At 59.4% G+C, this 10,775-nt stretch overlaps 1 protein-coding gene across 1 annotated transcript in view; it reads left to right on the plus strand.

The window, feature by feature from the left end:
- LOC308529083 ((E2-independent) E3 ubiquitin-conjugating enzyme FATS) overlaps nucleotides 1-10,569 on the plus strand; it is a 94,769-nt gene extending 84,200 nt beyond the window's left edge. Inside the window, exons 5-7 of the mRNA XM_081105094.1 lie at nucleotides 4,327-4,390; nucleotides 7,690-7,789; nucleotides 9,724-10,569. Of these exons, the coding sequence (XP_080961220.1) occupies nucleotides 4,327-4,390; nucleotides 7,690-7,789; nucleotides 9,724-9,762 (203 nt within the window). The 3' untranslated portion in view covers nucleotides 9,763-10,569. The remainder of the gene's footprint in view (nucleotides 1-4,326; nucleotides 4,391-7,689; nucleotides 7,790-9,723) is intronic.
- Nucleotides 10,570-10,775: the final 206 nt, after the last annotated feature.

Consider the following 10,775-nt stretch of genomic DNA (forward strand, 5'->3'; position numbering starts at 1 on the left):
AGCACGCGGGGACAGAGGCCAGGGGCTGTGGGCCACAGAGTCAGCGGGAGGTGGTGAATGCCGGGTTGTGGGGAGGCGATCAGACTGCGGAGCTGCAGGCGGCAGGCGGGAGGCAGCCTCTGCGCGCAGACCGAGGACGGAGTCCCAGTCCGAGGGCCTCGCTCTCCCTCCTGGTCAGGGCTCCCTGCTCAGTCACCAGCTTTCCCGGGGCGTCACCCCTGCAGGCCTCCAGGGCGGGGTTCCCAGGGGTGGGCCTGTTCCAAGGCCGGCCATAGCCTGGAATGAGGGGGTTTCACCTGCGGGATGAGCCGGGCAGGAGGGGCGGCAGGCCGGTGGGAAGCACAGCGGTGGCACCACAGGTGGTCGCGCCCACGTAGGGCCCTCACTGCCCTCCGCCCAGCAGTCCCTGTCTCTGTCCTGTTCTGACCGCACCCTGAGCCGGGCCCCCACGGGCCCCACAGGGCTGGGCCCAGCCTCTGAGCAACCTCAGCTGTGCCCGGACCCCGTGCTGCCTGCCTCTGCCCCCTCCCACTCCTGGTCAGTCTCATTGCTGTCCTTGGCCTCAGGTAACAGCCGGATCAGGGTCCCCACGCCCCTCGACAGGCTTCCCTGTCCCCCTCCCTCTGCCTCGCCTCACTGGCCTGTCTCAAGTCCAGCCTCTTAACCCCCAGGTGCCGTCCTCTAGTTCCTGGGAGGAGCCCTGGGCTGTGAGGTGAGCTGCACGGCTCAGTTGAGCCCTTTGTTCATCCGCTGCTACCACCTGCCTTCCATGCCACAGGCGGTCGGGGGCCTGGCCTGCTCACAGCCCCAGCGGCCTTGTTTCTGTCTCCATCTGTGTCCCCCCTGCCTGCCAGGTCCTCCTCATGGTTCTTCCATGTGGTCCTCTTAGCCTGTGACTGAGTGGAAAACCCATCAGGAATATCCCCTTCTTCCATGAAGCCCTCCCTGACTACTCCCATCCAGTCTCTCCCATTTGAGGACTCATGGTTCCTGTCTCCCTCCAGACACCCTGCCTTCTTGCCATCTTCATTTTGGAGTATGGTCCGGGGGTATTTGCTAGGAACGTCTCCCTCGATTGTAAGGGCCCGTGGGAGTGCATCACACCAAGTCCCTCTGGGAAACCCTGTCGCATGCAGCAAAGCTGATGGCATTCATCTGAATGGCACTGGCCACATGTCCGAGGTGAGCCAGGTCAGAGAGCCTTTCAAACCACGGCCCAGGGGAGGGACGGAATTCTCCGGAAGGCGCTGCAAACTCCTGCCCCCGCAGAGCCGCCTCAGGGACGGGTCTTGGCCGGAGCAGGTCCTAGTACGGATTTGCATTCCCGGAGCGTCTCCCTGGAGAAGTGACCCAGCAGATCTGGGACTGAGGGGACAGCCCCAGGTGAGAGCCCTGAGCTGCCCACCACGCAGCTGGGAGCACCGGCTGCCCCTTCCTCCCCTGTCCGGTCTGCTCTCATGAATGCTTTCCCATAAAACATCTGAATAAAAATCTGGGGGCAGTTTTCCCAGTATTACTCACAAAGGAATTTTAAAATGTGCTTATCAGATAACAGTACATTGTTACTTCATCAGCCCCCGAGGAAGCAAGAAGCCTCATTTAGCCAAAGGATTGTTTCCCCGATTCAAAGACATCTGCATGTCCAGTGCTATTAGCATCCCTCCCAGCCCCAGGAGGAAGGGCTTCTGTTGTGTGTTTTTAGGAAACCTGGGGGAAAAACAGACCAATTTCTGTCCGTGACTGGAAGTGGACCTAAAGGACAGGCTGTTTCTGACTTAAGTTAACGTAGGTGAACGCAGAGTTGCAGAAAGGTGAGGAATGACTTCATCAAGGGCTCCTTCTCCCCTTGCCTCATCTTACCTTCCACGTGATCTCTCTCCTATGATGCACGGCAGTGAATCCACTAGGCAAGGAGAGCGGATGTTTATGCAGCATCTACAATCACCGTATTTTGTGGCTCTTTACAAAACACGGGAACCCCCGGAATCGGGCCACAAAGTCCCCTGCTCTTGGGTAGCGGTTCAGACGCGGAGGAGACGTGCTGCTTTGTGGAGAAGGACTGGAGCCACTGTTAAGGTTAACATCCCTTGAAATGGGTACAGACCTTCACATTTCTTAGAAAACGTGGACCAAGTACACCAGCTTTTCTCCAGACGCACGGATAGACTAAACCCTGCTTTATAGTCACAAATAACTTTGAAAACTGAGAACTGATCAGAGCTATTACTCTGCACTTGTCACTTTTCTCCTTAATGTCCTCAAGCCTAGAACAAGCAAACATGCATTTCAGAGAAAGATCAGCCCGTCAGATTCCTCTGAGAAGTGTTTCGCACGCTGTGTTCTTCTGGAGGTTTACAATGCCTGGTGTGTGTTAAAGGCACTGACAAGTCCTGCAACAGTGAAGACTGCTTAAGTTTATTTAACCCTATTCTTCCTATTTTTTTTTTAACCTGGAAATGTTTTTATCTAATTCTTAAGAGTTCACTTTGGAAACATTGCTCTAGGAATCTTTGCTTGTAGGTAATTTACCTCAGCCTACCACGCTTTGCTAAAGAAACTAGCGTTTCAATCTGCCATTTACTCTCATAGCCCTTTCTTCTGGCAATGCCAGGAAGCGATGCCGGAGAGCCCCGGGGACCTGTGGGCAGGGGGATGGTGTTGGTTTCACCGTGTAAACCAAGCCTGGGATGATCAGGAGCCCCTGAGGGAGCTGGGAGTGGGGGCTGGGGACAGTGCTCCTGGGTCTGAGCAGAACGGCCCCAGGCGTTACATTAAGACTATTTCTTTCCAAACATGTTTCATAGACATGGTTGACTTGGGGGTCGGTTCCTGTATGGGGAGCTGGGGCCTCGCCTGCCCATTGGCATCCAAGGTTCTCCATCAGCAAGATCAGAGGGAGGTTGGCGGGCTCCGGGGCGCATGGTGGGGCCTCCTCATCGCTGGCTCCATCCGGAGGGACGCGCCCTGGGGAAGTCCACCTCTGAGCTCCCGGCCCCTATCTTTTCTCTCTTGTTTTCTTCTTTTTTGTGTGTTTTTGCGCCCCTGTCTTTTCATGCAAGGCCCGAGCTAGCATTCTTGCTCTGAACTCGGGACACATGTCTGCCGGAATGGAGAATGGTTCCCCTTCTGTGTCTGTCCGTGTGTGTGTGTGTGTGTGTGTGTGTGTGTGCATGTTTGTACACGTGTGAGATGAGGGTCATAATAAACACCGGTGGGTGTTTATCGAGATGAATGGCTGGCGGGACTGGCTTTCACTCGGCTGCACCCCCAGAGCAGCCTCAGAAGGACCCCCTTCTTGGGAGCTGGTTGTCTGCTGACTTTCAAACAGGCAAAGGCAAACGCAGGTCCGGCCTTGCCATTGAAATTAGCAACAGGCCCTGGAGTTTGGACACAATAAAGAGGCAAACGCCAGATACACAGGGTTTTAAAAAATAAACGGATTTTCCAGCAACACAGAAATGGCATTTCCTTTCCATTTTATTGAGAAGAAAAGAAAGCCGCCTCTACGTAAGCGGCGATGGGGGAACAGCCACCATCCCCTCCCCTGTGAGTGAATGAGGAGAAGCGGAGCTCCAGGGAAAATGCGTGCAAGACACGCACGTGGGCCGACAACGGCTCTCCCCGGTCACGGTTCACTCTCTAAGGCAGCGTTTCCAGGCAAAGGGACTCGTGGTGGGACCTCGCCATGTTCCTGAACAAAGCACACGCAGGGTGGCTGCCGGCTCCCACCACAAAGCGGCCTGGGCTCCTGTCCTCAGAGGCACCAGCGGGGCCGGGGGGGGGGGGGGGGGGGCGGTGACCGCTCATCGGGGCCCTGCAGCCAGGGTGACGCCTGGCGCCGCCCTCGGAGAACACGGCTCTGCTTCTAAAATTGAGGTACGGCCCGGCCTGCGTGACTCAGTGGTTGAGCGTCAACCCCTGAACCAGGAGGTCAGGGTTCAATTCCCGGACAGGGCCCAGGCCTGGGTTGCAGGCTTGATCCCCAGTGTAGGGTGTGCAGGAGGCAGCCGATCCATGACTCTCTCTTGTCATTGATGCTTCTATCTCTCTCTCCCTCTCCCTTCCTCTCTGACATCAATAAAAATATATTTTTAAAAAGGGGAGGTCACTGTCCATAAAGTATGTTAGATGCCCACCTCGTGCCCAGAGTTCACTGTGGCCAAGACCAGCCTGGGGGTGGGGTGGGGGGGAGGGGGCTCAGTGGTGTGAGCATCGGCCGTGCCCTCAGTGTTGGTGACGGGCCGGCGCTTGGAGGAAGAGCCGGGAACAGCGTGTGCGGAGCCCCCGTGCCTTCTGACGTGAACCCTCCCCTCTCCTTTCTTGCAGATAACTTGTTCAAACCCAAAGAAAGGTGCATTTCGGAGAAGGAGATGCACATGCGATCCAAGAGGTACCTGGTGGCCGTGAGGGGGGCGGGGGGCAGGCGGCTCCGTGGGTCCCGTGCTGCCCCGAGGGGTCCGTTTCTGGTCCCCATGTAAGGTCTGAGGTCGTCTTGGCCGTGAACGTGGAAAGCTGGCGCAGGGAAGTGTGGCCGTGGGACTGTGCTTTGGTCTTCATGCCGTTCGTGGAAAATCCTTAGGAAAGCGCTGGGTCCTGGATCCTGAGCCGACCGGCGACTGGTCTCCCAGCGATCGCCGGACCCCTAGGGCCGCTCCTGCGGGTCCCGCGTCGCGCTGGGCGGTGCTCTGTGTCCCTGCGCCTCTGAAGGTCATTGACGCGGAGGAGGGAGCTGCTTCCGGAGGGCCTCGGGGCTCAGGGCTGCGGAAAAGGGCCCACATATGGGGGCCGGTGGCACGTGGGGGCCGCAGAGCCACTGAGGGCCACGGGCCTGCTCCCTGGCGCCCCCTCCCTCCCTCCCTTCCTCCAGGCCGGGCCGGGCCGGGCTGGGTGGGGAGATGCCAGCAAACCCGGCCGGTTGCTATTCTAGACGCCCACCAGCTCTCCCCCACCCGGTGCACACAAAGGCGGCCATTCTTCCCCCGCTCTGGCCTCCTCATGGAAATGTGATAGCTCGGCAATGCTGGCCAAGCTCACGCAAGCGAAATGCCATTAACTTATAACGAAGTACCTCGCGCTGGGAAGAATTATAATAATTAAGCCAGATGGAGAGAGCGCTTAGAGAGATCACCGGGCAGGCCGGACCCGGCTCCCCCGGCAGAGCCCCGGCCTCGGCCGTGATTACGTTGTCCCCGTGACATGAGCCAACTTGGACCAGGGCGAGGAGACCTCTTTGTAAATAAAGACGCGAGCGGGCGGCGGCGGGGGACCGTCCCATTAACGGCCTGCTCTGCTCCGCGGCGGCCTAGCGGGTTTTTAAAGGGCCGCTGCGCTGCGAGGCTGGCTGCGTTAGAAGTGCGAAGCTGTGTAGACCTCATGCCAAAAGCATTCCCTTTCCATTTAGGGGGGAGATTCCGCCAAATCCTTCCCTCTCGGTCCCCAAACCCAGCGCCGCTCTCAGGGCGCCGTCCGACTGAAATCATCGAGGCCAGGCCGGCGTCCGCGGGCAGAGCGTACGGCCCAGCGTTTTGCTGAAGTGGAAACTGAGGCTGGGACAGGACAGACCAGCGGGGGGATGGCCCCCAAGGCCGCTCCCCTCGCCAGAGGCCGGTCTCCATGGAGTCGGGACCGGTTCCCTCTCTCCGTGGGCTGCCTGGGCGGGCTGTGGCCGGCCCCGAGACCGCACCCCCACCCCGGGGCACACTGGTGCTCTTTTCTTTTGCACCCTTTGTTATGAATTATATTGCTACGCGACATTTCATTTAGAAAGTTCAAATAATGGAGCTGAAGCTCAAGTCCCTCGTGACCCGCTAGGCCCCCCCCACCCCCGCACCCCGCCCTCCGCACCAGCTCTCTGGGTCCAACTCCAGACACGCCCAGGTCCCAGCCCTGCGCACCGTCCCCGGCGCCTCTGCCCTCCTCTCTCTGTACCGACCCCGCGACCTCGCCTTGAGCCCTACGTGGGACCACGCTGTGGTTCATCTGCCCGCGGCCGGCTTTTATGTTTCCACTTTGTAACACGTCTGTGCGGGCGGCCCGTGTCAGGAGATGTGAACACGGATGGCTCCCCTCACGGGTTTTAACTCTGCAAAGTGGTCTATTGCGTGGATGAGCATAGTTCGCTTAGGAAGGTCTTTTAAGAAAACACGGCATCAGCCCTGGACGGTGTGGCGTAGGGATAGCGCATCGGCTGCCCAAAGAGTCACAGGTTCAATTCCCGGCCCCAGGCAGGGTGTGCGGGAGACAGCCAATCAGTGTGTTCTCTCACATCAATGTTTTGCGCTCTCTCTCTCTCTCTCTCCCCCCCCTCTCTCCCTCCCTCTCTCCCACTCTCTCTAAAAATCAATGCAAAAAAAATACCCTCCGGTGAAGATTAAATAAATAAATAAATACATAAAATATAATAAATTCTGCATCAGAGGCCCCAGGGTGAGTGGGGGGACTGTCCCCTGAAATGCCCCTCAGGGTTCAGACGCTCAGTGTCCGGGGGACGGGTCTCTGTGGAGGCGACGATGGCTCCTGTCTCCATTCAGACCATGCGATGCCCACAGTGAGCCAGGCACCGTGCCAGGCGCCGGCATTCCCGGTCCACTCTGGCTCCGTGGCTGGGGGACAGTGCTGGGCCAAGTCAAACAGACGGAGGGTCAGAGTCCCGGCTGAGAGGCAGCCCGCGAGTCTCCTGACCTGGCTGGGGCCTGGGTTCCTCACCCCGTAACCGCGGGACCCTACGCCTCTCCCGACAGGTGAGGAGTATGAGACAGTTCACGTCGCGCCATTAGCCGAGCGCCCGGGAACCACGATAGCGGCAGGTGCTCGCTTTGTCAGCATCAGCCCTGTTCCACTTGGCGAGGACTGTGTTACCCATGGCAGCCCCTGGTCAGCAGAACGTGCCTGGCTTCCAACACGAGAAAGAGCTGGTTGTTTTTTTTTATATTGATGTCAGAGAGGAAGGGAGAGGGAGAGAGAAACATCAGTGATGAGAGAGAATCATTGATCGGCTGCCTCCTGCACGCCCCCTACTGGAGACCAAGCCCACAACCGGGCATGCGCCCTGACTGGGAATTGAACTGTGACCTCCTGGTTCCTGGGTAGAAGCTCAACCGCTGAGCCACACCCATTGTTTCACCAAGCGCCATGGGTGGCAATGCAAAAGCCCGGCACAGGCAGCACGCCTGCCGTGGATTCTAGAGAATTCTGTCTGGCATCCGTGCGGAAACTCTTCTGTTGGGAGGTAGGAAAGAAGCGTCCGGAAGAGGCACCCATGGGCCCGCCTGCCCCTCGGAAGCGCCCAATTTTACTCCCCGACACGAGCACCCTCCGCTCGCCTGCACTATGTTTGGAAGCAGGTTACGTAGGAGACAGTCTCTGAGGGGCAGACACACACACGCATGCACACACGTGTGTGTGTGTGTGAGTCCAACCCAGTCCTGCTCCTCCGTCCATTGCCGCTGCTTTCCTGGGTCACAGGGCGGCAAACGCCAAGGGGATGGTGGCATGTGGGGCAAGCTGGCCCTCGGCGTGGCTAGGCAGTCGGTTTGGAACCCCTGGTTTTAAAGGAAGTGTGACTTTTCATGAGAAGCTGTGAGCGGAGCTCCCCTTTGAGATGGAGGCACCTGCTGACAGCCGGGCTGCAGGCCCCTCCGACACACATTGTCTTGCTACCATTCACAGTGTTTCCTGGATCTGTTTCAGAATCTACAACAATTTGCCGGAAGTCAGAAAGAAAAAAGAAGAACAGAAGAAAAGGGTGATCTTACAGAGCAACAGACTCCGAGCCGAAGTCTTCAAAAAGGTAACGGCCCAGCGCCAGCAGGTGCGATGTGTGTGTGGCCTAGGTGTGCTATGTGTGGCCAGGTGTGCATTGGCCGCCAGCAGGTGTGCTGTGTGTGGCCCAGGTGTGCTGTGGCCGCAGCAGGTGTGCTGTGTGTGGCCAGGTGTGCTGTGGCCGCCAGCAGGTGTGATGTGTGTGGCCAGGTGTGCTGTGGCCGCAGCAGGTGTGCTGTGTGTGGCCAGGTGTGCTGTGGCCGCCAGCAGGTGTGCTGTGTGTGGCCAGGTGTGCTGTGGCCGCAGCAGGTGTGCTGTGTGTGGCCAGGTGTGCTGTGGCCGCCAGCAGGTGTGATGTGTGTGGCCAGGTGTGCTGTGGCTGCAGCAGGTGTGTGATGTGTGTGGCCAGGTGTGCTGTGGCCGCCAGCAGGTGTGCTGTGTGTGTCCAGGTGTGCTGTGGCCACAGCAGGTGTGTGATGTGTGGTGCCCAGGTATGCTGTGGCCGCAGCAGGTGTGCTGTGTGTGGCCAGGTGTGCTGTGGCCGCAGCAGGTGTGATGTGTGTGGTGCCCAGGTGTGCTGTGGCCGCCAGCAGGTGTGCTGTGTGTGGCCAGGTGTGCTGTGGCCGTCAGCAGGTGTGTGATGTGTGTGGCCAGGTGTGCTGTGACCGCCAGCAGGTGTGATGTGTGTGGCCCAGGTGTGCTGTGGCCGCCAGCAGGTATGATGTGTGTGGCCCAGGTGTGCTGTGGCCGCAGCAGGTGTGATGTGTGTGGCCAGGTGTGCTGTGGCCGCCAGCAGGTGTGATGTGTGCGGCGCCCAGGTGTGCTGTGGCCACCAGCAGGTGTGATGTGTGTGTGGCGCCCAGGTGTGCTGTGGCCGCCAGCAGGTGTGATGTGTGCGGCGCCCAGGTGTGCTGTGGCCGCCAGCAGGTGTGCTGTGTGTGGCCCAGGTGTGCTGTGGCCGCCAGCAGGTGTGAGGTGTGTGGCCCAGGTGTGCTGTGGCCGCCAGCAGGCGTGTGATGTGTGTGGCCAGGTGTGCTGTGGCCGCCAGCAGGTGTGATGTGTGTGTCCAGGTGTGCTGTGGCCACCAGCAGGTGTGAGGTGTGTGGCCCAGGTGTGCTGTGGCCACCAGCAGGTGTGAGGTGTGTGGCCAGGTGTGCTATGGCCACCAGCAGATGTGTGATGTGTGTGGCCAGATGTGCTGTGGCCGCCAGCAGGTGTGTGATGTGTGTGGCCAGGTGTGCTGTGGCCACCAGCAGGTGTGAGGTGTGTGGCCAGGTGTGCTATGGCCACCAGCAGGTGTGTGATGTGTGTGGCCAGATGTGCTGTGGCCGCCAGCAGGTGTGTGATGTGTGTGGCCAGGTGTGCTGTGGCCGCCAGCAGGTGTGATGTGTGCGGTGCCCAGGTGTGCTGTGGCCGCCAGCAGGTGTGATGTGTGCGGCGCCCAGGTGTGCTGTGGCCACCAGCAGGTGTGATGTGTGTGTGGCGCCCAGGTGTGCTGTGGCCGCCAGCAGGTGTGATGTGTGCGGCGCCCAGGTGTGCTGTGGCCGCCAGCAGGTGTGCTGTGTGTGGCCCAGGTGTGCTGTGGCCGCCAGCAGGTGTGAGGTGTGTGGCCCAGGTGTGCTGTGGCCGCCAGCAGGCGTGTGATGTGTGTGGCCAGGTGTGCTGTGGCCACCAGCAGGTGTAAGGTGTGTGGCCAGGTGTGCTGTGGCCGCCAGCAGGTGTGAGGTGTGTGGCCCAGGTGTGCTATGGCCACCAGCAGGTGTGTGATGTGTGTGGCCAGATGTGCTGTGGCCGCCAGCAGGTGTGTGATGTGTGTGGCCAGGTGTGCTGTGGCCGCAGCAGGTGTGTGATGTGTGTGGCCAGGTGTGCTGTGGCCGCCAGCAGGTGTGTGATGTGTGTGGCCAGGTGTGCTGTGGCCCCCAGGTGTGCTCGGCACCTGACGTCTGTCTCCTGCTTCCTCAGCAATTACTGGACCAGCTCCTGCAGCGGAACGCCGTCTAACCCAGGCGGCCTGCCGGCCCCTGCCCAGGCCTGGATGGCTCCAGTGCTGGACACACCATTAAACGGCCCATCTTCACGGCGGCAAGCACTGATTTTTACTTTGGATGATTTTTTTATTTTTTGCATAAAGGAAAGCCCAGCTTCCCGAACTGCTGGCCCAAACAGGCAGGACCAATGACGCTTGAGGACGGGGCTCCGCAGACCAGGGGCGATCAAGTCACTACCCCGCCAGACCCCTTCTCCTCGTATTTCCGAGTTTTCCCTTTTGCTTCTGACCCGCCCCCCCTTCCCATGCCCATTCCCACCCGGCAGAAAGGCCTTGCTCACTCCTGGGGGCTCAGATCCCAGGGGTTCTATTTTTTTAATCAAATTTCCAAATGCATCACTTTTTAAAAACCAGCCCCAGATTCTGCCAGCTGTGCCAGCCCGCGCCAGGTCACCGTGTGGGGCCTCAGGGCCTCAGGACATGGCACAAGTGCTAGAGGCAGCTCCGGATAAGTGGGGGCTGCACCAGGGGGCCAGGAGCCAGCTCTCGCCAACCCCCTCCCCACCCCGCACCTTCCCCTCAGCCAGAGCCTGTGTCCGTGGCTGCTGCCGGGCAGCTCACGGGAGGAAGCACAGGGACCTCCGTGTCCTCGCAGCCGCGCCCCTGGGACAGCCGATGGCTGGACGCGGCGGGCTCCCCGGCTGCCACACGCTCTTCCAACATTTACGTTTGCCATTTATCCACGTGCGTTTGGGGAGTTAAACACCAACTAGTTTTTATCGAAAGTGGAAATAAAATAAATTCAGTAATTACAAAAAGTCAAGCATTTCTCTGTTATGTCTTTTGTGTTCTGAATGGAGCAGCTCTGCGAGAAATGCCGCCCGGCCCAGCCGGAGCCTCAGCGGTGCCCTCGGCCGCCTCCTAGCGCCCAGGTCAGGGCCCGCCCTCCCGATGCCCCAGGAGCAGGCTGTTCCCAGAGAAGCGGGAAAGTGTGCAGAGCGAGGGTCAGGATCCTGAAGATCCAAAA

This window comes from Myotis nattereri (assembly GCF_964212035.1).
Source record: "Myotis nattereri genome assembly, chromosome: 13".
Classification (NCBI taxonomy): domain Eukaryota; kingdom Metazoa; phylum Chordata; class Mammalia; order Chiroptera; family Vespertilionidae; genus Myotis; species Myotis nattereri.